Source organism: Balaenoptera acutorostrata, chromosome 5 (genome assembly GCF_949987535.1).
Source record: "Balaenoptera acutorostrata chromosome 5, mBalAcu1.1, whole genome shotgun sequence".
Lineage (NCBI taxonomy): Eukaryota > Metazoa > Chordata > Mammalia > Artiodactyla > Balaenopteridae > Balaenoptera > Balaenoptera acutorostrata.
This window is the reverse complement of record NC_080068.1, coordinates 79,333,518-79,361,100: the sequence shown is the minus strand read 5'-3', so window position 1 is coordinate 79,361,100 and position 27,583 is coordinate 79,333,518. Positions and strand designations below refer to the sequence as shown.

The 27,583-nt window shown below is 36.3% G+C and overlaps 1 protein-coding gene across 2 annotated transcripts in view; it reads left to right on the top strand.

Moving 5' to 3' along the window:
* The window catches only part of KLHL5 (kelch like family member 5), a 94,947-nt gene extending 67,636 nt beyond the window's left edge, over positions 1 to 27,311 (top strand). For both annotated transcript variants that reach the window (XM_057547432.1, XM_057547431.1), the window contains 6 exons: positions 2,257 to 2,443; positions 9,157 to 9,381; positions 13,587 to 13,749; positions 19,587 to 19,799; positions 21,333 to 21,504; positions 26,055 to 27,311. In XM_057547432.1, the coding sequence (XP_057403415.1) occupies positions 2,257 to 2,443; positions 9,157 to 9,381; positions 13,587 to 13,749; positions 19,587 to 19,799; positions 21,333 to 21,504; positions 26,055 to 26,111 (1,017 nt within the window). In that variant the 3' untranslated portion in view covers positions 26,112 to 27,311. The remainder of the gene's footprint in view (positions 1 to 2,256; positions 2,444 to 9,156; positions 9,382 to 13,586; positions 13,750 to 19,586; positions 19,800 to 21,332; positions 21,505 to 26,054) is intronic.
* Positions 27,312 to 27,583: the final 272 nt, after the last annotated feature.

Below are 27,583 nucleotides of genomic sequence, written 5' to 3'. Positions count from 1 at the left end.
AAATCATTGAATTGTATACTTGAAATGGTGAATTATAAAATATATAAAATATACCTTGTATTATCAAATACAATCCTTCAGTGTATCAAAAGGATAATACACTATGACCAGGAAGGTTTTTTTCTAGGAATACAGGAATGGTTGAGTATTAGGAAATCTGTCAAGGTAATTATATCAGTAACTTCAAGGAGAAAAAGCCATATGATCATATTAATAGATGTATAAAAGATACTGGAAAAAATTAGCAACCATTCTTAATTTTAAAACTCTAAAGTAAAATAGGGAGAGAAGAAAACAACCTATCTATAATAAAGATGGATTACTAAATGCTTTAGTAACTATGATCTTAAATAGTGAAACACTAAAAACATATCCATTTAAACCAGAAAAATGAATACTCTGTATCACCATGATTATTTAACATTGCTTTGAAGGTTTTAGCAACTACAATAATAAAATAAAAATGAAATAATTGGCATACATATTAGAAAAAGATGTAACTATCCCTATTTGGTGATTATTATGATTATATGCCTAATAGCTAGAGTTTGATAAGGGAATGTGGTAAAGTTGTAGGTTATGATACAAGTATACAATGACAAAAGATATGCAAAGTGGAAATTCAAAAATCCCTTTCCAGTGGCAATAAAAATAATTTTTAAAATATATTTAATATATTATTTAATACATTTAATATAAAATTAGTATATTTAATAAAAGGCATAATAGTACCTATATGAAGAAAGCTATAAACAGTGGAAAGGCTTCTTGAATAAAAAGACTTAGCATCATAAAAATGTAAATTCTCCCCAAGTTAATAAATTTAATGCAGTTCATATTAGAATGCCAACAGGATCAAGATGGTGATGGGGAATTAGGTAAATCTGTCTTAAGTTTATATGGAAAGTAAAGACTCAAAAATAGCCAAGAAAACTGTGAAAATGAATAGTGAGGGTAGATTTATATCATATAAGCAGGAAATGCCATAAAGATGCTGTAATAAAATACAGTATTAGAAAAGGAATAGACAAATAGATTAGAGGATCAAAGAGCAGATCTCATATATCCTGAGACTATTTATGACCAAGGTTCAATTCAGTTGGAAATGGAGGGAATTATTTAGTAAATGGTGCCAGTACAGAACTAGCTATTCATTTGGAAGAAAAAATATTTCTCAACTCATCTTCTGTTTAAAAATTAATTTCATATGGATCAATATCCTAAATGAAAGAAATAAGGCAGTAAAGGGGCAGGGAGGGGAATGGAGAACCAAGTACAAAAGGAAAAAAATCATTTTTTAAAAGGCAAGGTATGACCATATTTATACATTTACATAAAATTACATAGGTAAAAAAATAGGAATCAGTGAAGTACAAGGAATTTTAATTCGTTTAGAATAAATCACCATTTGGAGTTCTTTGCCCCTTAAAAAAATATGAAAGTTTTGTTTTTGCTGTTGGTTGCTTGTTGAACATTCTTTAGAGAGGTCAGGTAAATGCAGTCTAACTAGTCAACTCCTACTTATTATTCTTCAGTTAAAACTATTTCTAACTTAAAGAGTAAAATGATTTATTTTAGAAAATCTGGGAAATATAGAAACATACAAAGAAAGATTATTTAAAACACCAGTTTCCCCACTACCCAGAGATAAGCACTGTTAAGATTTTAAAGCATACCACTTCTCCTCAGTTTCTGTTTTTCAATGAAATGTAAAATGTAAATTTTGTAAATGTTGAATATTTTAGTTAAAAATAGATGTCTAGACTTGGATTTTTTTTTAAACTTTCGCTTTATCTTTTTTTAAAATTTTTATTTATTTATTTATTTTAATTTGTTTGGCTGCATTGGGTCTTAGTTGCGGCACACAGGATCTTCATTGAGGCATGCAGGATCTTTCGTTGTGGTGCGCAAGCTCTTCGTTGTGGCGTGCGGGCTTCTCTCTAGTTGTGTCGCGCGGGCTCCAGGATACATGGGCTCTGTAGTTTGTGGCATGCAGGCTCTCTAGTTGAGGCTCACGCAAGCTCAGTAGTTGTGGCACGTGGGCTTAGTTGCCCCACGGCATGTGGGATCTTAGTTCCCTGACCAGGGATCGAACCCACATTCCCTACATTGGAAGGCAGATTCTTTACCACTGGACCACCAGAAAAGTCCCTTGGATTTTTTTTAATGAGATCATTTCCATTTGTGAACTAGTTTATTCTTTCAACCCTACTATTTTCGTGGTCATTCAATACACATACTCACTATTTCTTCTAGTTCCTAGCAGACATGGAAAATAATGCACTTTTTAGAGATGATATAGAATGTCAGAAACTAATTATGGAAGCAATGAAGTATCACCTACTACCAGAGAGACGGCCCATGTTACAGAGTCCTCGGACAAAACCTAGGAAGTCAACTGTCGGTACATTATTTGCAGTTGGAGGAATGGATTCAACAAAAGGTATTAAATAATCTTTTATTTGAAGGAATGGAAAAATGAATATTTTAAAATTATTTGTTGAAGTATAGTTGGTTTACAATGTTATGTTAGCTTCAGGTATATAGCAGAGTGATTCAGCTATACATATACATATATCCACTCTTTTTATAGATTCTTTTCCCATACAGAGAAAAGAGTAATACTCATTACAAAGTATTGAGTAGAGTTCCCTGTGCTATACAGGAGGTCCTTATTAGTTATCTATTTTATATATAGTAGTGTGTATATATCAATCCCAATCTCCCAATTTATCCCTCTCCCCTTTTCGCCCTGTTAACCATAAGATTGTTTTCTACATCTGTAACTCTATTTCTGTTTTGTAAGTAAGTTCATTTGTACCATTTTTTAAGATTCCACATATAAGTGATGTCATGCAATATTTGTCTTTGTCTGACTTACTTTACTCAGTATGACAATCTCTAGGTCCATCCATGGTGCTGCAAATGACATCATTTTGTTCTTTTTTATGGCTGAGTAGTATTCCATTGTATATATGTACCACATCATCTTTATCCATTCATCTTTCGATGGACATTTAGGTTGCTTCCATGTCTTGGCTATTATAAATTGTGCTGCATTGAAAACTGGGGTGCATGTATCGTTTCAAAAAGTATAGAACAAAATGAATTTTAATTATTAATAAATATGGCCAAAGAGCTCCTTGGAGAAATGGCTGGTTCTAGCCCTGGGGTAGGAAAAGTACAAGATAGCTTAGAATGACTTGTAGTGCCAGAAAGTAAGGAAGTGCTCAAAGAATAATGGAGACAGGTCAGAAGATACAGGAGACAGTTTGTAGGGGCTACCACTGTCCAAACCTGGGATAATTTCAGCATCAAAATAAACAATGATAGTAAAAGATTATAAATAAGTATTCATGAATTCATACTGATACAAACAAAGGAGGGAGAAGGAATGCTTTTCCTTACAGTAGAATGCCAACTAATTAAAACAGAAGCAAAGATGGGATTAGAAAAATCATCATTTGGCAATCATCATATTTATAAGTAATTCAGTCAATAACCATTAATTCTCTAAGACTAGTAGGCGAAAGTCTAAGAGCAGGATCTTTAGTCTCAAAGTATCTCCCAACCATTTGCTTAAGCATTTCCCAACCATTTGTTAAGCATAAAATGGTGTCTTTACAGTGGAGAAACCTGACATACAACACCTTAACCAAATAATCAAAAGTTGTATTGCCAGTAATGAGACTAACTACCAGCCTGTGCTTCTTATATGATGCACTGAGAACTCAGCTGCACATCTGTGGTATTCTTGCCAAAAGTATATAATCTGGACTTAATCCTGAGAAAAAGACAAACAAATTCAGGTTGAGAGACAGTCTGCAAAATAACTTGTCTGAAGTATTCCAAAATGTCAACATCACGAAATACAAACAGATTTAGGAATTGTCTCAGATTACAAGAGACTAAAGAGACATGACAGCTATTATAATACATCATCTTGGATTTTCTTTTGCTATGAAGGACATAATTGGGACAAATGACGAAATCCGAATAAGCTCTGTAGATTAGATTAACAGCATTGTATAAATGTTAATTTCCAAATTTTGATGATTGTATTGTGGTTTTGTAAGAGGATTTCTTACAAAAGAAGAAAGATACACTGAAATATTTACGGGTACAGAGGCATCTTTTGTGCAACTTACTCTGAAACAGTTCAGAAAAAAATTCATACATACATAAAACCTATATACATGCATACATATATACATACATAGAAAGCAAATGTAAAACATAAGTATGTGCGAAATCTGGGTCAAGAGTATCTGGAAATTCTTTGTACTCTTCTTGCAGCGTTGTTACTCATAGTAACAATAATAGCAACAGACACTATACACAGTGCCTACTCAGTGCCAGGTATTGTGCCAAGAGGTTTCTGTGTATTATTTCTCAATATACATTGATCTCCTCTTCCTCTGAATTCCTAGTACTAATAATCTGCTATCCCTTGACAAAACCTCTGACTTCTGGCTACCTCTCTGATCTCAGCTCATTCTACTTCTCCCCTCCATCCTTCTGTTTCAGCTGCATTGGCCTCCCTGTTCATCTAACATGCTAATCGGTCTCCCATGTCAGGAGTGTTGCATTAGCTGTTTCCTCTCACTAGGATGCTCTGCGCCCTGATATCACAATGTCCAGCAGAAATTCTTCACTCAGATCTCCTCTCAAACACCAGTTTACCAAAGAGGACTTCCATGACCATCCAGTAGCAACCTCTTGCCCATCACTTTCTAATCTTGCTTATCACTTTCTCCTTCGTCGGCTTCATGTTTCTTCATGGCACCTCTTACATTTGTTTATGGTCTGTCTACCTCCTTCCCCCAAATAAGCTCCAGGAAAGCAAGGATTTTTTTTGTTCACTAATCTATTTACAGAACAGTGCCTCGTACATAGACGGCATCAGTAAGTATTGGTCAAATGAAGGAAGATTGTCCTTTGCCATCTCTTGTATTACTTGTATGACTAAAGCACTTGATGCAGTGATCACATCTAAAGGTTTCTCTTCTATGTGACATCTCAAAAGAATATAAAAATATGAGCTCTAATTGAAAATCTTGCATTGTTATTTAACTTTTAGGTTCACGGAAACAGATACAGATATGAGTATAGCTATTATCACACATAGCATGTAACATAGTACTATGTACGTATGGATACTTAAGTTCTAAATATAGGCTTGATGACTGAATGTTACAGAGATACATAAAGTAAGATAACTGATTGGAGTTATAGTTTAAGTATTTGAACATTTTTGGAGAGCTCCACTGTCCAGATAATCGATCTGCAAATACTTATTAAGTATCCACTATGTGCCTGGAACTGGTGCTTGGCTTTGTAGTCATTACTAGCACTTCCACTTCCCCTCTATCTTTCCCTCTCTTTTTCAAGGCTTTAACTGTTATCTCTGTATTAATTATAGTCTCGCACTTTGACGTTTTAAAATTTATTTTATTGAAGTAGGTTGATTTACAGTGTTGTCTTAATTTCTGCTGTACAGCAGAGTGATTCAGTTATATATATACATCCTTTTTCATATTCTTTTCCATGATGGTTTATCACAGGATATTGAATATAGTTCCCTGTGCTATAGTAGGACCTTGTTTTTATCCATTCTATACAAAGTAGTTTGCATCTGCTAATCCCAAACTCCCAATCCATCCCTCCCCCACCTGCCCTCCCCCTTGGCAACTGCAGGTCTGTTCTCTACATCTGTGAGTCTGTTTCTGTTTCATAGATAAGTTCATTTGTGTCATATTTTAGATTCCACATATAAGTATTACACTTTGATTTTATTCTCATATTTCCAACTGGTATATCTATTTGATGTTTGGCTTTCACCTTAAGCTTCATGTATCCAAGTCTTCTCTGACCATGTCTCCCAGACTTGAGAACTTGGGATCATAGTTCAGTGCTCTCCAGTGAACATCAACTCTAGCTCATTTAAGCAAATATGGAATTTATTGGAAGGCTGTTGAGAAACGGGTAGGACTACACCCACTGTCCCTGCTTCTTTATAATTCCTGCTTTAGACTTTAAATTCCGGTGCAGGCATCCATTTGACTAGCTTTAGGTGAGTCCTGGCCCTAAAATTCCAAGGACAAAGAGAATATCTGTCTTCTCAGGTTTCTGGAAGATAGGCTCCTGCCTCCCATCAAGGTCATACATACAGTGGAAAATTCCCCAAGCATGGGAAGGAAACTCAGATACTAAGTAGCCAAGTAAACAATACATATCTCCTCTCTCCCTCTCTTTCTCTCTCTCAAATTTCAACTCTGACAGTCACCAAGTGACTTCTTTCAAATGACTCTTATTCTTCCAAATTTCCACTGCTGTCTTGCTAATTCCAGTTAGCCTTCTATCAGCCCACAAATTTTGATCATGTTTATTTTGTGGGAATAGCATTCATTATATTTTTAATAGATGCCAGGCATTATGCTAAGCACTTGACCTACATTATTTCATTTCATCTTCCTAGCAACTCTCAAAGCTGAATGTTATTATTGCCCTCTTTTACAGAGGAGGTTACTGAGACTTAGAGAAGTTAACTAACTTTCCTAGGATCACACAGCTAATTAGTGATGGGATCAGGATTCAAACAGGCATTTTGACTGCTTAACTCTCATGTTAACTCTTCTGTTAACATGCCATTACTCTGCTCAAAAACTCCAGCAATCTTTATTTCTTACTAATAAGTTATAAATTCCTCTTTCTAGGTTTCAAGAGTTTCTGTTATCTGACCTTTGCTACTTGACCAACTTTATTTCTAAGTCTTTCTTAATCATCAAATACTCTGAGGTTCTATCCTATTCAAGCTATCTTCCCAGGCCTTAATTTATCTTAATCCCAGCATCTTCATAATGAAGAGCAATTTGCATCAGTTGGATGGGAGTCTGATTATTGGGTTCTTGGTCCCTTCATATATCTGATTAGTATAGACTCCAGCAAATAAGCCAGTAATGGTTCTAAATAGCCACTAAAAAAATGTCAGAATGTATTTGTGCTTACTTTTTTTAAAGGTTAATCCTTCAGTATAAATTAGGGAAGTTCTAAGCTTTTACATAGGATTTTGCAATTACTAAGATTTTGTTATTTGGAGATATATTTTTCAAGATATATGTTTTAGACTGTATTTTAAAATCTTATGTTTTTAAGAATTATGTTTGATATTAGCAAAAGAATTTTTATTTACTAGTTCATAAGTCTATGATACTGCTTAGTGAACTAGATCTAAAAGGAATAACTTAAAATTCAGATTAAAAATCTTCTTTAAATTCATTAGTGAAGAGAGATGATTAGCAATGCCTTTTTGTTTGTTTGTTTGGTTTTTTTTTTTTTAATGGGAATTATTTATTTATTTGTTTATTTATGGCTGTCTTGGGTCTTCGTTTCTGTGCGAGGGCTTTCTCTAGTTGCGGCAAGTGGGGGCCACTCTTCATCGCGGTGTGCGGGCCTCTCACTATCGCGGCCTCTCTTGTTGCGGAGCACAGGCTCCAGACGCGCAGGCTCAGTAATTGTGGCTCACGGGCCTAGTTGCTCTGTGGCATGTGGGATCTTCCCAGACCAGGGCTCGAACCCGTGTCCCCTGCATTGGCAGGCAGATTCTCAACCACTGCGCCACCAGGGAAGCCCTAGCAATGCCTTTTTGTTTGAGGAAGGAAGAAGTTTTTAAGGTCAAGTTTAGAGTGATGATTCAAGTATACTATTACATAAAATAATCTGAGTGTATGAGTAAAATCTCATTATAGCTAAAAATTACAAAGAATATTATTCAAATTCAAAAATATTTTTGAACAGCTACTGTATACAGTGGAGTCTATTATATGCCACTGAGAATGCAAAGATGGAAAGAGACTTGGTATTTATTGCAAATAACTTAAAATTTTTGTAAAGTAAATAAAAAATAATAAAACCCAAATATATAAGAAAGATATATTTTATATATATGCATATATATACACACACACACACACACACATATATATAAACCTTCAAAGGTTTCTTGCCATATATGTATATGGCAAAACTGTTTCTAAATTTTAGGAGGTATCAATAGCATCTGTGCTCTGGTGACCTAATTGTAGCAAATACTTTAGAATAAATGTTTGTCTTGACTGTATTTTTGTAAGAATAGCACTGATAGCATGTTGTATTAGAGGCTTAGAAGAGAGAAGTAAAGTAGATACTAATTGAACTCTTCATACCTGGGGGTTGGGTGTTTGTTTGTTTTAGAGGAGTGGGTCTTTTTTTTTCTTAATTCCACTATTCTTACCTCATAAAGAGAACAAAAGAGTTCCTTGGCTCTTCTAATTCTTAAAAAAATGTAGACACTGTCCAGCAGTTATTCCCTAAACTTTCCACTCTCATAGCTCCCAAAGCACTTGATGCACACTTATGCTCTTGTCCTTCCTGGTTGCAGTAGAGTGTGTATCCTCTCCCTCCTCCTATGAAAGCCCCTCCCCTGTGCCCTGATACTGCCCTTTCCTGCCTCTTCAGGAACCTCCCACCATTATGAGGATCCCTTCATCTCCTGTCTTTTCAGCTTCCTTCCCCACAACTAGATCCTTCCCATTGACTCAAGTTTTTCCACTTTTAAAAGCAAAACAAAACGAAACCTCCCTCAACCCACTGAGTAATTCTTATCTCTCTCTTCCTTTTTGTAGCCAGACTTCTTAGAGGAATCATCTATGCTCACTGTCTCCATTTCATCACCTCCCAATCATGTCTCAACTGCTCAAACAAGGGACCCTGCCTAAAGTCATCAGTGACCTCCATGCAACTAAATCCAGTCATACTTTTTAGTCTTCATCTTACTTGGTACTCTCAGCAGCTATACACTATTTTACTTTGGCTTCCACGGTGCTAAACTACCCTGCTTTCCTCCCACTTCTGGCTGTTGCTACTCAGCCCCCTTTGACAGATAATCCTTTCTCATTTGACCTCTTAGTACCAGAGCCAGGTGTACTCTGGTACTAGAGAATAGTAGGAGATGAGGACAGAGATACAAGCAAGGATGAGCTCATGCAGGGGCTTATTGTAATATATTAAATGTATTACTGTCACTGCTAATAATATGCTTTTATATGTCTAATTTCATAAAACACTCAAGCATGGTGAGCTTTTTATTTGCCTAACTTCTGTCTTATCACTATTAAGGAGCAACAAGCATTGAAAAGTATGATCTCCGTACAAATATGTGGACGCCTGTAGCCAATATGAATGGGAGGAGGCTGCAGTTCGGCGTTGCGGTGCTAGATGACAAACTGTATGTGGTTGGAGGAAGAGATGGACTGAAGACTTTGAATACTGTAGAATGCTACAACCCCAAAACAAAAACTTGGAGTGTGATGCCTCCTATGTCTACACATAGGCATGGCCTTGGTAAGCATAACTGCAGATTCGTTCATAAGGTCATACCCTAGGCTTGCACGGCATTTTCACATTCTTTACCAGGCAGAAGAGCAGTGTGGCAGCTGCTGGGCCAACAGCAGTCACCAAGCGTTCCTGCACACGCTGCCTGTCACCTGAGAAGCAGAAACAGAGAAAACAAGCCTGTACATAAACGTATATTGTGCAACCAGCACAAGTGAAACCGTGAATGTTTAAGAATTGTGGTGTACCACGATGGACTGACAAGCCACCTTTTGACATGTGGGTTCTATGTTGACAATTAGTGTTATCTAACCTAATTGAAATGCATACTTATTTAAAAACCTTTAGCATTATTGTTTTTCATCTATATCCCTTAGTTTTTAAGCAGAAATGAGTACGACACAGAAAAATTTTGAGGTGGCACAGAGAATGTAATGATAGAGGCTTTTTATTCTTTAATTGAATAATTCACTGAGCAGATATTGATTAGTGTGTACTATATGCCATGCTCTGTGTTCTGTAGATATACAAAGATGAGGAAGATGAGGCTTGCAATGTATGTGTATCATCCACATTTTGCTGCATAACAAGCCACTTCAAAACTTGAAGGCTTAAACCAAGAACCATTTATTTAGCTCATGGATCTGTGTATCAGCTGGGCAGTTCTTCTGGTCTGGACTGTCTTAGAAGATTTCTGCTGGGTTTTCTCATGAATCTAGGTTGGGCAGGCAGGCTGGTTGGCTGGTTGACCTAGAATGGCCTCACTCACGTGTGTACTGGTAGACAGGCTGTCAGCCTGGGCAGCAGAGGCAACTGGGCCATATGACGCTAATCATTCAGGCTAGCCCAGGCTTCTGCACATGGTGGCAGTCACAGGGTTTCAAAAGCAGGAAGAGAAGGCAGGCTCCAATGCACAAACACTTTTCAAGCTTCTGCTTGCCTCATGTTTGCTAACATCCCATTGGCCAAAACAAGTCACATGGCCAAGCCCAGATTCAAAGGATAGAGAAATAGACTCCTCCTCTTGATGGGAGGACCTACAAGAATCACATTGAAAATAAGCATGTATTCTGGGAAAGGAGGAATATGTGAACATATCGTCAATTTATCACAATTTGGAAAATGTTTAAAATAGTTGCAATAAAGAATTTGATAGGTTATCATAAAAGATGAATTAAAAGATGAATGAGGGGCTTCCCTGGTGGCGCAGTGGTTGAGAGTCTGCCTGCCAGTGCAGGGCACACGGGTTTGAGCCCTGGTCTGGGAAGATCCCACATGCCACGGAGCAACTGGGCCCGTGAGCCACAACTACTGAGCCTGCGCGTCTGGAGCCTGTGCTCCGCAACAAGAGAGGCCGCGATAGTGAAAGGCCCGCGCACCGCGATGAAGAGTGAACCCCGCTTGCCACAGCTAGAGAAAGCCCTCGCACAGAAACGAAGACCCAACACAGCCAAAAATAAATAAATAAATTAAAAAAAAAAAAAAAAGATGAATGAGTAGCAGTGAAAGGATAGTTGAGTTTGGATAGCATAGGTTTCTACTATACTCAATTTATTAATACTGAGCACCACAGTAGAGGTTGCCCAAAAGGCCAATGAAAAATATCTAGGTATGAAGATTGGTATGGTAGTGTGGGTACAGCAAAAAATCAAGGAGACAGGGGATTCTACTAGTTGCATTTAGGTTTCAATGAAAGATGGTCTTAAATTTCAAGTTAGGTAAGTGAGTAAAACCAGACAGTTGGGGCTAAGGTACTGAGAGAAGAGCTTAAAATTAACTATATGAAATTTAACAAAACCATAACACATTACTCTTGAGTCCATAAAATCAACTATTATGTAGGCACAGAACGGGAAGGTATATCTTAAAAGCAACATGAACAGGACTTACAAATTTGTGTTGACCATAAAATCCAGGGTCAAAAGTGTGATTCAACTGCAAACTTTCCCCTACTATGGGGAAAAGAAAATCAGTTCTAACTTAAGATAAATCTTACAGATATAGTATTACATAGAATGAGAATGCCCATGATCCAGCTCTGTCTTGTGCAGATGAGATTGTGCATGGAATACTATCATTAGTTCTAGGTACCATACAAAAGACTTTATTGAACTGCAGCAAGTTCAGAGGAGAATGATCATATCACTCAAAGTGTCTTCTTTAAGCCTTTATTTCCATTTTTGTGTCATTCAGAACAGCTTTGTTGTAACGAATTTACCTTATAATAAATAATGTTTTAAATTTGAACTTATAAAAGAAATCTTTACTTAAGTAAATTTTAAATTACTTAATTACACTCACACACATATATATAATTGAATATGTATTATATATAATTGGAGATAGATAGATTAGATAGATAGATAAGTAGATCTCCTATAGCCAGTACTGGCAGGACACAAATGAGTGGAATGATATGTTGGTTTTGGTCATACATGAATGGTGACTATTTATGTCATCTGGCCATGATTTCACAAAAGTAAATGTCTTCGTATCACAATATTTGTGTTTTGGCCTTCAAGTGATACATATTTATATCTCACCTGACTATGGTCATGTCATACCTCTTCTCAGAACCCTCTGCTGGCTTTCCATCTCATTTAGAATAAAATCCAAAGTCCTTACAATAATCCCGACCACCATGTGATTTGACTCCACCCTTCCTCTCATCTCCTACGCTCTCCCCCTTACTCACCCTCCACAGCCAACTGTCCTCCTTGTTGTATGTACCACAGACACACTAAGCATGCCTCAGGGCCTTTGTACATACTGTTCTCTTTATCTCACCTACTTCTCCCCCAGATACCTTCATGTCTGGTTTCCTAACTTCATTCACATTTTTGTTCAAATGTCAGTTTATCTGAGAGGTCTCCCTTGATCCTCTCTATTCTTTTACTTTGCTCCTTTTTTTATCTTTAAAAAATTTTTTTTAAGATATAATTATTTATTTTATTTTTTTATTTTTTGGCTGTTGGGTCTTTGTTGCTGCACAAGGGCTTTCTCTAGTTGTGGCAAGCAGGGGCTACTCTTGGTTGCGGTGAGTGGGCTTCTCATTACGGTGGCTTCTCCTGTTGCGGAGCACGGGCTCTAGGTGCGCGGGCTTCAGTAGTTGCAGCACACGGGCTCAGTAGTTGTGGCACGCGGGCTCTAGAGCACAGGCTCAGTAGTTGTGGCTCATGGGCTTAGTTTCTCCTCGGCATGTGGGATCTTCCCAGACCAGGGATCGAACCCGTGTCCCCTGAATTGGCAGGTGGATTCTTATCCACTGTGCCACCAGGTAAGTCCTGCTACTTTTTTTTCTTATTAGCACTTATCAATGCCTGAAATATACTTTGTATCTGTTTCCTAAATAAAATATTAGGTCGGGGCTTCCCTGGTGGTGCAGTGGTTAAGAATCCGCCTGCCAATGCAGGGCACACGGGTTCGAGCCCTGGCCCAGGAAGAACCCACATGCCACGGAGCAGCTAGGCCTGTGTGCCACAACTGCTGAGCCTGTGCTCTGGAGCCCGCGAGCCAGAGCTGCTGAAGCCCGCATGCCTGGAGCCTGTGCTCCACAGCAAGAGAGGCCACCACAGTGAGAGGCCCGCACACCGCAACGAGGAGTGGCCCCCGCTCTCCACAACTAGAGAAAGCCTGCGTGCAGCAACGAAGACCCAACGCAGCCATAAATAAATAAATGATTAAAATAAAATAAAATAAAATAGGTCCATCAGGGCAGAGCCCTTATCTATTATGTTCTACTAAGTGCCTGACACTTAGTAGAAACTCAATAGCTATTTGTTGAATAAATGAACAAATGAAATTTGGCTTGGTTCCCTCACGATGAAACACACCAATAGATTGTGGTATCAAATCTACAGCAAAATCTCATGAATTTGAATTAAAGGGAGAGAAGAATAAAATTGCTGTTTTCTAATATATTGTAATTCCAAATTATTGAAAAATGTTTTAAATATGGCAGTGTGTGCATCTTGTATTTTTTAAAAATACCTTTCCCCTGTTGGACCTCAAAATACTGCCTCTAAAACTTGTAAGGGCTACAGTACTATTGCTTCCCCTCACCCACCCACCTATCTACCAAGAAGAGCTATGAGGAAGCCAGATATCTTTATCATAAATTTTTGCCTAGTTAAATTTGCATGTTAAAGGTTCATTGTACTTACATTTCAGTTAAAAGATTTTTAAGTCATTGCTTCTTTCCTGTCTCCTTGTAGGTGTGGCTGTATTGGAAGGTCCTATGTATGCAGTAGGAGGGCATGATGGTTGGAGCTATCTGAATACAGTGGAAAGATGGGACCCTCAGGCTCGCCAGTGGAATTTTGTTGCCACTATGTCCACTCCCAGAAGCACAGTAGGTGTGGCAGTACTAAGTGGAAAGTAAGGAAATACTTAAGGTTCCACTTAAAACACAATAAATTAAATGTATTAAGCTATATCTTGTCCAACTTAAAGATATATAGAAATCATGAGAGAAATACTGAGTGATGTAAACAAACTTTTTAAATAGTCTCTTTTTATAATAGCCCTAAATATAAATGGCTCAACATTGTTAGTCTTTTATTCTAATGTGCAGATATTATAAATTTCTAGTTATCATTTTGAGTGAATAAATTTTATATGAATATTCAATGTAGTCAAAATCTGGTGGTTCATATAGCTTTAAAAGTATATGGTCTTTTAAAAGTTGTATGGTCTCTCTCATGTTTCCCTAAATAATTCTTTCCATTTCTTCTACTGATTTTTCCTTACTTTCACTTCCTTATCTTGGTAAACTGCTGAAAACTAGAATGCATTTAGAAAGAGGTGCTTTCTTGCTTCTTATCTGCTCTAAATAGAGTAAACAGATTTGGATAGAGCCACCACTCAAATACTAAATACATAGTATCTTTTTCAGGCCTTTCTTCCATAAAATGAAGCCCTTATGGTTATTAAATAAAAGTTGTTTGTTGCATACCTTTACTCACTTAAAATGTTTTATCATCATTTCCAGGAAGAGGAAAGAACCAAGGTTAAAATATAGAGACTTAAAATATTTTATCATCATTTCCAGGAAGAGGAAAGAACCAAGGTTAAAATATAGAGACTTAAAATTATTTGTTGGATTGTTACTGATTATCAAAAAAATGAGAAAATGTTAGTAATATTTTTATATTTTATGACCTAAGGTCCTGTTTCCTCAGGACCTGTTAGTTGCGTCCTTTTTTTGGTTAATTTTTAGCACGATTACAAGTAATAAGATACAGAAATAGAAACCCATTTTTTAAATATATCTGATCTCAATACACCTCCCCTCATTTGTTTTAGCTAAAGAAATAACTTCAAATTTTATCACTACATTTCTTTCCTAGTTCTTTGGGAGAAGAGTCAGCCACCAAAGAGTATAGAAAGTGAAAAAAAAGAAATTACTATTTCTGGCTAGAAATATTTATTTCTAATAGAAGACATAAGAATAAATGCCTTCTCTAAAACCTGATTTCCAGACCTACAGTATCCTGGACTTCTAGGCATAGAAGTATCTTACTTTCCTACCTTTTCTTTCTCTCTAATGAGAAATAAATATTTCTGTATTTAACCTACCTGAAGCACAATTTATTGAGTATAATTCTGAGAGTACCTAATAATATCAGAAGCTAAGGACTTCTTATCTACTAAGTAGTAAGACAGTTGATTTTGAAAGTATCGTATATCTATGTTGTGATTTTAACTGGTCTGCTGGGGTAGACTGGTCACTTTGTCCCTACCCTTAACTCTCTCCCTTTCATTCTTCATTTTAGAGACTCACCTAATGTTCTGCCTAAAACACAAATAGGACCATGTCACTTTCCTACTTAAAACCTTTCAGTAGCTTATCTGACCAAGCCTCCTTTATGATCTTGCCTCTGTCCACCTCTCTAGCCTCTTCTCTCTCCTCTACCCATGCAAAATACACTCCAGCAAAACTAATCTATTTGTGAAAAATACATTTTGCTTCACACTCCTATTATCTTTTAACCGACACCATCTTTCTTAGAATATTGTTTCCCCCACTTTCCTTCCTGGCAAACTCAGCATCCTTGAAACTTGCTTAAAAATCACCTCCAGGAAACCTCCAGTCCCCACTCTCATCTCTTCGTTCCCCCTGCACTGATTGTCCATTCCATCCTAAGCAATTTTACTGTATATAATTTGTATATAATTGTATTGCAGCATGTACCACTCTATTATTGTAGTTATTGACTGGTCCATCTCCTATAGCAGATCATGGTCTTGAATGACCTGATCTGACTTCTTGTTTCTTACACCTAGCACAGTATCCAGCACATAAATCTGAAGTGTGCAGCCTTAGTGAAGAATATCCTGGTACCAATTATATGCAGTAGTGCTTTAATCACCCCAAGAAGAGGATATGTTAATCCATCAACCACCATTTTTCTAAGCTTGCACTACAATAAAGTAGCAATGTTTTAAAATATTTTGTTAGTTTCCATTTTGGGGTACAAATCCAGAACCTGGAAAAAATAGAAATTATGTTTTTAATATTTTAAATATGCAGTTGATTGAAAAAATTAATTATGTATCTTCTCTCTACCAGTCCTTTGTGATTTAAAACAAATCATTTCTCTGTGCCTCAATTTTTTTAATTTATAAAATGAAAAGCCCAGTTAAATACTGTTTTTGTTATTTTAAATTATTTTACAATGCTTCCTGATGCAAAATATAGTTCGTTTCTTTAGGGAAGAACTGTTTTGATGTTTTATGAGTTACACTCTATCTTAAAATTTTGAAAGTGTTAAAATTTTTATTTCTGCCATGTTTGACAGAAAGAAGCTTTGTCTAAACTTCCAGTTGCTCAGGCTACTTTTAAGCCATTGGCTGGCAAATACTTTTGGCAACAGAATCTTTCTTTCAAGTGAAATCTTACAAAAACCTCAATACTTAAGGCAAATGGAGGTTCAAGTTTATAATAAGCTTATTTTAAATTTATTATAAGTTTGAGTTTATAATATTTACTTACTGTAAAAATCAATGTAGAAGAATAGGTCTGTTTTAAAGAACACAGATTATTTCTGTTTTGTTTTGGTTGTCCAGTATGAAGAAAATCCTGATTCACAGATAAGAAGCTGAAATTGGTAATAGTTATTTTAACTACTAGAGCAATTTAATTGGAATCACAGGAAATTCTTCAGTTAAATTGCTCAAGTAGTTTGAAAGTAGTAGACATTTTTTTTCTCAGCTGAATCTCAAACAGTATCTACCAACCACTTGTATTCTTGATCATAATTTTAGAAGTCAGGTGAGACCTAAATCTTATTTTTAAATATGTAGTACAATACTATTGCAATTTGACATAATATTTCTCTTTTTATTGTAATAGATATTGTCATGGGGAAGAAAGTGAGTTCTGAATCTTGCATGACGTTTAATTGAGCCAGGTGATATTTTTGAAAATTAAAACTACTTTTTAATCTTTAATTTTAAATGAACCTTTTTGGGGGCCCCCTAACATTCTCCACAGAGTCCTGGTCTTAGAATACAGTTTGAAAACCATTGTGTGAGATATGATTCTTCAGAAAGTGTTACAATACATTTTAGCCCTTAATATTATCTCAGTATGAATGTTGTTTATACATTTAACATCTCCTAAAATACCGTTTTCTAAAAGAATGCAAATAGAGACAGAATTTATTTTTCCCCTTTAACACTTATACCATGTTTACCATGTGCCAGGCAATATTCAAAGTACTTTAAATTTGATCACCAATAATCCTGTGAGGCAGGGCTTCTAGATTTTATGGATGATGAAGTTCAGGCAGACAGAGATTAAATAACTTGTCCACAGTCACAGCTAGTAAGTGATAAGTGGTAGAACCAGGATTCAAACCCAGAGAGTCTGGCTCCAGAGTTCATGCTCTAAATCACTGTACTACACCACTTTTCACAAGGAAGACCCATGAATTCACTGTGAAGAGGGTAGGGTGTTGGAAGCCTATGATACTATATGTGCATGTGTACATATATTTTTAGTTATTGACATTACCTAGTTGTTGATTCCTTCTAATATTCTATGATCCATATTTAGGTAATTATTCTTCCAAGTATTAGTTAAAGATGAGGACAGCTTAATATTAAGAACAGTAGCACAAAAAAATAGTTTTTAACAGATAAAATTTTTAACAGATTAAAGTTTCAAATAAATTTCAAATTCCATACTATTAATATATTTTAAGTTTAGAACAAGACACTGCTACAAACATGTTTTGCTGTTTAAGATATGGTCGTCTTATTATTTAAGAACCAGTTTGAGTGGCATAGGTACTTTAAATTATGAATTAAAATTACGAAATCTGTCTTTAAAATATGTATATTTACCCAAATATAAATACTTAGAGTTTTAATGGGCAGAAATTTGATATAGTTCAAATATTATTTCTCAAGAATTAAAAATAGCTAAATATTAACTAAGGCATCCATAAATTCAAAATGTGTGAGCTTTTGAACAAGCAGTGAACTGAAGTTATTATTATTTTTTTAAATGATAGAAAAAATATCTACAAAGAGCTTCCTAAGTGAATAGTAAGAAGATTTTGTGCTTAATAAAGAATATTCAAATGTTTAAATATTTAAAATATTTTATATATATTTTAAGTTCAGAGTAAAAAGACTTTTAAATTAATGCAGTATATTGATTGATAATAAATTGGTTTACTAGGCAATGTTTAGGATGTTAACATACCAATAAATATAAATATGGTATGTTAACGTCCTAAACGTTGCCTAGTAAATCAATATACTTGAATCTATAGTTTTTTTTTGTTTTTTTTGTTTTTAAATGAGGTCTGCCTGTAGGTACATATGGTTTGTCTGTCTTCTTTTTATTTTTTTTTTTTAAAGGAACTTCTTTATTTATTTATTATTATTATTATTTTTTTTTGGCTGTGTTGGGTCTTCGTTTCTGTGCGAGGGCTTTCTCTAGTTGCGGTAAGCGGGGGCCACTCTTCATCACGGTGCGCGGGCCTCTCACTATCGCGGCCTCTCTTGTTGTGGAGCACAGGCTCCAGACGCGCAGGCTCAGTAGTTGTGGCTCATGGGCCTAGTTGCTCCGCGGCATGTGGGATCTTCCCAGACCAGGGCTCGAACCCGTGTCCCCTGCATTGGCAGGCAGATTCTCAACCACTGCGCCACCAGGGAAGCCCTGAATCTATAGTTTTATTCTCATATTTCACTGTTACAAGTACATACCAGATGACTCTTGACTGTCCAACTGCTCATTAATATAACTATTGTCCTGGTTCTGCTTCTTCCTGGGTGACCATGTACAAGTCTCTTAATCTCCATGAATCCCAGTTTCTTCACCTGTGCAACAGGGATACAAATGGTTTGTCATAGCATCATTATAATGATTAAATTAATACATGTAAAGTGCCTCACCTGTGGTAGGTGCTCAGAGAAGGTTAGTTTCTTTCATTTATCACCAAGTCCTATCTTAGCTATTTAAGAAATGTCATGATATATTTATACACAATATTTTATCTATTTTAAGACATACTTTAACATCTCTAAAATTGTGATGCATTTTACACTCAATGGTAACTTGTCAAACAGATGGCAGCTGTGAAAATGTTGTCATTGTTTTCATGTGAGTTTATGTTTTCTTTTTTATATATGTACAGAATAATATATGATATATACATGTGCCATTTAATTGGTAGCACATCTTTCTTTTTTTAATAAATTTATTTATTTATTTATTTTTGGCTGAATTGGGTCTCCGTTGCTGTGCACGGGCTTTCTCTAGTTGCGGCTAGTGGGGGCTACTCTTTGTTGCTACTCTTTGTTGCGGTGCTCGGACTTCTCATTGCAGTGGCTTCTCTTGTTGTGGAGCACGGGCTCTAGGCACGTGGGCTTCAGTAGTTGTGGCACACGGGCTCAGTAGCTCTGGCTCGTGGGCTCTAGAGCACAGGCTCAGTAGTTGTGGCACACGGGCTTAGTTGCTCCGCAGCATGTGGGATCTTCCTGGAAGGGATCGAACCCATGTCCCCTGCATTGGCAGGCAGATTCTTAACCACTGCACCACCAGGGAAGTCCCATCTTCTTTCTTAATGGTACATAAATTGACAGTATTTCTTATCGTTGATGGCACCTTGAATTCAATGAAATACCATAAGAATAACCTCTGTCTTATGCATAATAATAGCACCATCTCTTATTTATCATCCCATTTGTTGTTTTTACAGACTTTATGCAGTTGGTGGTCGTGATGGCAGTTCTTGTCTCAAGTCAGTAGAATGCTTTGACCCTCATACTAATAAATGGACACTCTGTGCACAAATGTCAAAAAGGAGAGGGGGAGTAGGAGTCACTACCTGGAATGGATTGCTGTACGCCATCGGAGGCCACGACGCACCTGCCTCCAACTTGACTTCCAGACTCTCAGACTGTGTGGAGAGGTAATTTCCTGTGAAGGAAAACTAGGAATAAAAAATCAAACCTAAGCCTCTGACACTTCCACACGAATTGATAACTCTTTATTGAGCATCCACCATGTGCAAGGCAGTTCCTTAGGAGCTCTGTAAACACTGGGTGGTCTGCTCAGGCCATCTCTCAGTCTGTCACCAAGAGCCTACTCAGTCTTCTCTCAATCTGACCTTAGAATTGATTATACAGTTTATTAATTGAATCATATGACAAACATTTATTGTGTACCTATTTTGTACTGGACATTGTACCTAATAAGAAAAGGGGTTTGACAAATTTCACAGAGAGTTAATTACGGGCTGGAGGCCAAATAAGAAGCAAAAAGGAGAGGGACATTCCTGACATATTTTGATATAGAATGAAGCAGTATGAAATACTAAAAGAAAATAAAGGGCTAGTAAGGCTTGAAAGCTTGAACAAGTCATCCTTGTTCGAAACTCAAATATGGGCCTAGGTAAAGAGCCCGACGTCAGTGGAAGCTCTGGACAGTGGCTTAGGCTCCCATCTGCTATGGTCAGTGGAATGGGGAGAATTGAAGGGCTTTAGGAGGTAGAGTCAATAGGAGTGTGTATGAACACTCCAAACCAGGAAGGAATATGTTTCATTCAGAAAACTGGAAGGCAGCCACTGTCATTGGAGAACAAAGAATGATGGAGAGAGTGGCAGGAAAGGAGTGGGGGGACATTGGGGCAGATCATACAGAGTCTTGAGGCCTTATTAAAAACTTTGGATTTTAAAGAGCAATGGGAAGTTAGTGAATGTGTGTGTATATTATTCAATAAATTATAAATGACTAGAAGAAGAATAAAAAGTGAAATGAAGGTTTGTTGATGACAACAAGTGCTTTCTATGAAATAATAAGCAGAGTTGGTTGGTGTTTTTTGAGAGAGCATGATAGTTACACCTGCATTTCACCTGTATTGGGGAGAAAATAATTCAGACTATGCTTGTTAGATGTTATAGTCCAGGAAAGGGATATAGGAGTCTTTATATACTTTGCCCCATAAATTACAGGCCCACTACAGGACTGCACCCAGTGAAAAATTGTTCATTGATACAAGAAGTATTGGAAGCAGTATAAGTGATCTTAGCATGATGTATCTGCTCTTAAATAGACAATTTGGGGCAGTTCTAATTAACATACTTCATGAAAGGAACAAGAAGCTCCAAAAATGGACAGTTAGCAATGATTGAGGCTGTAAGTCATCTTACATAGAGCTTCATGAATTGATTTCCTCAAATTTTCAGTAGGCAACCTGAAACCTTAAAGCAGTTTTCAACATTTACATTAGCTCTTTTGACTTGTTTAAGTGTTATGCATCTGCAAAATAACTCTATTATGTGTTGTAAGTTAAAAGTTTTCAGGAAAATATTGATATTTTTCTCTAAAATATGTTCAAATGTATTTTATATAGCAGATAAGATACAAGATTAAAGGATGAAACTATTTTTATGTAAAATATTGTGAGAACAGTATCAGCTCCAGTTCTAAAATTTTCTTTCAGATATGATCCCAAAACGGATATGTGGACTGCAGTGGCATCTATGAGCATCAGCAGAGATGCCGTGGGAGTCTGTTTACTTGGTGATAAGTTATATGCTGTCGGAGGTTATGATGGACAGACTTACCTTAATACAGTGGAGGCTTATGATCCCCAGACAAATGAGTGGACCCAGGTATGGCATTTCATTTTTCATTTTTACACTTACTCTGTTTTTATTACAAACAATTGTTTTGGTAAAACAGATCCTTTCAATTATGTCCAATATCAAAATATATAGCATAAACATGATAAAGTCATCTTTTAACTAAATATAAGAAAACAGAGGGAATATTTAATTTTATAGTATAGTTAAAATCCAAAATTACCTTTAAAGTATAAGTTAGTACTCAGAGAAATTCTTATTAGTTGGTTATTATTATTATTATTAGCTGCCACCATTTACTTGCTGAGAATTGGTGAGATGTCCTAGCATTGATAGAGCTGATAGGACCACAAGAGGGCTGTAATAAAGGGAGGGAGATTGTGGAAAATTAAAAACAAAGATAGTAGTCAGGAACAAATGAACCACTTACCCATACATGAGCAATAATTTTTAAATACTCAAGCCACAGATATTTGGGAGCAGATCAAATGTCTAGTTATAACCTAGTAAAGATGGCAATCCTAAATTACATTAACAAGTAAGAAACCTGACCTGACAAACTTAACAGAAAAAATTCCCTCTTTGTCTATTTCTGAGAGGGCCTAGCGCTTCTAAGAATGATCTTTTGAGATCTTTGTTTCCATCATCACCCAGAACAGAACCAGGAATTTTCTGCCTCTGGCATCCAATTCAGTATATGGTACATAAAAGGCACTCAAGTGTTTAATTGAGCCAAGGTTTTCCTCCATACAAGGAGCAGTGGTAAGTACTGTCAAGAAAACAATACTTATGAGAATCCCTGCTGTCACAGAGCTTAACTACTTGGGTAGGTGAGATCTGCTCATGTAAAGGGAGGAGCCGCAGTGTGGAGCAGTTGGTAGGGAGTGTCCCATGGTATAGGCAGTGAGTGGCCTAGGAACTCAAGGAGAAGAGAGAAAATGTCTGTTGAGAGGGCTTCAGTAAGGAAGAAGTGGGATTCAATCTAAGCCTTAATGAATTGATCCAATTCAAAAAGATAGAAGGAAGGGGCTTCCCTGGTGGTCCAATGGTTAAGACTCCTTGTTTCCACTGCAGGGGGCGAGGGTTCACTGCCTAGTCAGGGAACTAAGATCCCACATGCCACGCAGCGTGGCCAAAAAATAAAAGGTAGGAGGAAAAAGGAAATTGTGTGAGAAAACATGAAAGAAATGTCACTAAAGCAGAAATACGCAGGCTCTGTTGAGGAAGTGTGGCGGGTTATAAGGCTCCATGCTTGAGAAGAGTAGGAGTTCTTATTGGAGAGGAAGGTTGGGGTCAGGATGGAGGTCTGCAATGGTCAACCTAAAAAGTTTGGTAATGAGAATCCAGTGGAGACTTTTAACCAAGAGAGCAATGCAGTAATAGAAAGTCCACCTGTCAGCAGCTGGGGACAGGGTAAGTTGGGTTAGGGGCAGGGGAAGTGAAACCTGGGTGAAAGGAAAACATTTATAAAGTTACTTTAGTTATAAGGCTTGAGGTGTTAAATATACAGATGGATTCAAGAGATATTACCAAGTCCTGTTTATTTTTAATTCATACACTTACTAGGTTGTATAGAGAGGTGCAGCTTCTGAAGGAGACAGCAAAAGAATGATCAGAGAGTGTCTTAGTAGATAATGAAATAGAGCATTAAAAGAAAGGTGGGGGGCGGGGGGCTTCCCTGGCAGTCCAGTGGTTAAGATTCTGCGCTCCCAACGCAGGGAGCACAGGTTCAATCCCTGGTGGAGGAACTAAGATCCCACATGCTGCATAGCGCAGCCAAAGAAAATAAATAAAATGTTTAAAAAAAAAAGGAGAGAGGAATTTCAACAGCATAAGGAAGAATGAAGAAGATTTGTCATTCATGAAGTTGTCAGGACCTTTGAGAATATGATAGAAGCAGAAGCCACCACACAGTGTAAAAAGTAAAGAGAAGAGTAAAAAGTAAATGTGGGAGCTAGAGGGGCATACAATTTTAAAATAATGATGATGATAGAAAGTTAATACTTACTGAGCCATTTTATGTACCCGACTCTGGTCTAAGTACTTTACATTAAAGAATCTTCCCAACAACCCTATAAGGAAAGTACTATTATTTCCTCACTATGTTGGATGAAGAAGTCTGAGACAGAGAGGTTAAATAGCTGACCCAACGTCACACAGCAGATAAATGGTGGAGTTAGAATTTGAGCCTAGGATCTTTTTCACAATAGAGATGAAGACAAGAGAGTTGAACGGGATTCCAGATACTAGAAGGAGAAAGCAAAATTGAAGGGCACTTTTCTGAAAGAAGGACAGAAACAGAATTGAGAGCAAAGGCAGGTCCTCCTTAGACTGGAGGAAAGATCTTATCCTCCAAAGCTGGAAGGAAAAATGAGAATATCAGTGTAGAAAGATACAAAGTGTTTTTAAGTGAAGAGAAGGATAGAAAAAGAGACTTAGATTGTATGACCTTGATCTTGTTTCTCAAGTAAGTGAGATCACTTGGTGAAGGTGAGAAGGCATAATTTGAGAGCTTGAGTTAGAGCTACGGGATTTCATAGAAATTATGAGATTACCTACCATCAGCCTCCTACCATGGCAGAAGTAATTGTGAATGATAACCAAGGAATCCAAGAAGAGATAGAAGAATCTCTTTTCCTGAGATGTATTTTATTAAGCCCTTGGGCCAGTTATAAGGAAACCTATTAGCCAGTATTTCAGACTTGCTGTTACAGATAATTAATACCTTATGCTGAATCACCCTGTATCAAAATTAATAATCTGTGACCACATAGCTCTTTGGTTTACATGCCATCTCCATTACTTTTTAAAAAATTCTTTTTATTGAAGTACAGTCAATGTACAATATTATGTTACAGGTATACAATATAGTGATTCACGATTTTAAAGGTTATGCTCCATTTATAGATATTATAAAATATTGACTATATTCCCTGTGTTGTACAATATATCTTTGTAGCTTATTTTACACATAATAGTTTGTACCTCTTAATCCCCTAGCCCTATTTTTCCCCTCCCCCTTCCCTCTCCCCACTGGTAACCAATAATTTGTTCTCTATATCTGTGAGTCTGTTTCTTTTTTGTTATATTTGCTAGTTTGTTGTATTTTTTAGATTCTACATATAAGTGATTTTAAAGCTCCTAAATGTGAATTTACAACTATAGTATCTGAAAAATAAATGTTTTCCATTCAATGTTTCTACAAATGGACAAGAGGACATTTATTTGTACAGGGAATGAAATGTGATTACAAAGTCTTAAGCCACCACCCACCCCACTACCAGCCCTGACCCAAAGCAGGAGGTGACTGCATTGTATTTAATAAATTCTCTAAGCTAAACTTTCTAGCTGGTTGTCGTGACAGCATCAGCTATTCACAATGTAGAGACTTAGTGTTTTGAGTGTTTTGAGAAAAGCTGCTAATTACAGACATTTTGATTTAAATGACGTAGAGGTTACTTCTAGAATACTGTAAGTAGATATGGTTTTTAAATAGGTTATTTGTTCAAAAAGATATAACAGTGATCAAAACAACTGATTCAGATGGAGAACAACCAAGAATTCTCTTACAATTGAAGTCAGATGTATTCTTAAAATCCACTCATTGGTCTGGGGAGGAGGAGTCAAAATGACTAGAAAGTCACTTTGATATCATGTATTTGACAAAAATACTTTATGACATACACCCACATACATAAGTACAAAACAAACTTTCTTAGTACTTTATATTAGTCACCCCTTCCCAAATGCTAATGTCTTAATTCTGTTAGCTCAAATGCATAGATTCTTACTGGGCTCCAAGTAATCCTTTTAAAACTATCCTTGTCCACACTTATCTCCGCTATGAATTGCCCAGTGTCAAGAGTACTTTAAAAAAAAAAAAAAGACAAGAAGTGAAAGATTTAAGAATTGTTCCTAATGCATAAGCCAAGATTATACTTTTCCCGTAGTACCTCATACTTCTATCTCACTGTCATGGAGTTTATTCACCAGGTTTGTTTCCACTCCTAAGGAGTTCAATCGGTGGTATTTATTATTTATTTACTCTGGTAAAAAGCAGTAGAATGGGTTTAGACTCTTCAGCCACGCTGAGAAGGTCATCAGTGAATGTGAAGTTAGTGGTTCCTCTGGAGTCGGCAGACCCAGGGCATGTGGTATATTCTGTGTACTCTCTCTGAGATAGCACTTCCGCTGCATGGCCTCTCAGGATAATACTTGGTATTTTCTCCATATTAGTCACAAAGTTACTCTAAGTGTTCAGCATTTCCTCACATCCATATTGTGCATCATGTTGGCCAAAATAGTGTTTCATGTAGAACAATTCCTGTGCTATCTTTAAAAATCACCTTTAAAGAGAAGTAAATACTACATAATTATGTTATATACCCAAAACAATTTAGTCTATGAAGCTTTGGCATCAGGAGGAAGAGCCTTGTTTAAGATCTGGGCCAGCTTAGGGTTCGGGCAGCAGCTGTTTGCCAACAAGTATGAACTATTTCAATATTTCACCGACTGGTGTGGTATTATCAACGTTTTTACCCACAAACCCAACATGTGTCTTTTTTTTTTTTTTTTTTTAGGTTGCTCCACTGTGCCTAGGAAGAGCTGGGGCTTGCGTTGTGACTGTAAAGTTATAACAGTGCTTTGTTTTCTAAATGAAGATGTTCTCTTCCTTTATGAATTTAGTATAATTGTTCTACTATCAATGGATATGTTTTTAGTAAATTTGCAAGGCCACATTCCGGGGCACGAAGTGCCTGGTCTCTAAGGGAAGATGTTAAAACAAGGAAGAACCAGGATTAAATACTTTTATTTCTTAGCAAATCAAAACTGCAGCTGGTGAATTGTGAACGTATGTTCCTGATATAAAATATGAAGACAAATGCACTGCTCCTGACACAACCCAGTGTTAACCAGGAATTTCATTTCTTTTAATAATCAAGCACATTTTGCTCATATTATCCACATTTCTTTTATTACAGTGCAAATACCCCAGATAAAACTTCTAATGTTTTGATTTGTAACTTTATCATACATGAATTGTGGTAATTTTTATTCTTTTACTTAACCACAACCACTGTTTTAATGATATTACTAAAGACTATGCATTTAGTTGTTTTCAGAAATAGCTGCATTATATATGCTTCGCTTGTGGATATATTTCTAAAATTGGCTTAGTCCAATGAATAAAGAAAAATATTAAAGAGTTAGAACAACAAAGACCAAATAAAAACTTGATATGACCTTTGGGATCTATTTAAATATTCATTCCATCTAGATTAACCAAGAACTCCACGTTATGATATTCTTAAATTAGAATTGAAACATGGTGTTTTGCATTAAATTTAAGATATGCAAATTTTGTGGAGAAAATAAATGTTATATACCCTCTAATGTTCTTTCACCTAGTTAGCATTTAATCCTGTGAATTTGCTTTCTTTTATATTGTTAAAAATGTTTTGATTTTGTCTCTTTATATTGACAGAACTGTTTGGATATTCTTACGTTCTCAGATCTCTGTTTGCCTCCCCTGCCTTGTTTGCTAATTTTTGCCGGAGTTAGTTAATCCTTTGTGCTTCTTTGTAATCAAACAGTTTGGGGGGAATGGGCTTATTGAATGTTTGAAAAATAAGTTTAAAGTGTTTATTACCCAAAGTTTTGTACATTTGTACACTCTTAATTACACATGTGAATGTTAATATTCTCAGTGAATTATTTATTGTTTGCAAAAATGCACTGGGCAGTAACATTTTATGATAAATCCTTTAAGGTATAAGTCATTAACTTATATCTTAATGTAAAATGAGTATAAACTAAATTCCCACCTTTTAAAAGTCCATATTTTGGTTAATGTGTTTTTACATTTTATATCAGAGTAGACTTTATTTTAGTTGCTTCCTTTAAAAATTAAAAGAAACTTTTTTTTTTTTTTAGCTGATTTTGAATGCTCGTGAAATGTTTCTACACAGGAAACCAAGAAACTTAGTACGTCTATTCACAAAACAAATTCCATGGGCATTTTACTGGTGTGGCCACTAAGAAAATAGCAGTGATAGTGACAAATACATTAATATTTCATATATTCATTATAGTGTGGCTATGAATTCAG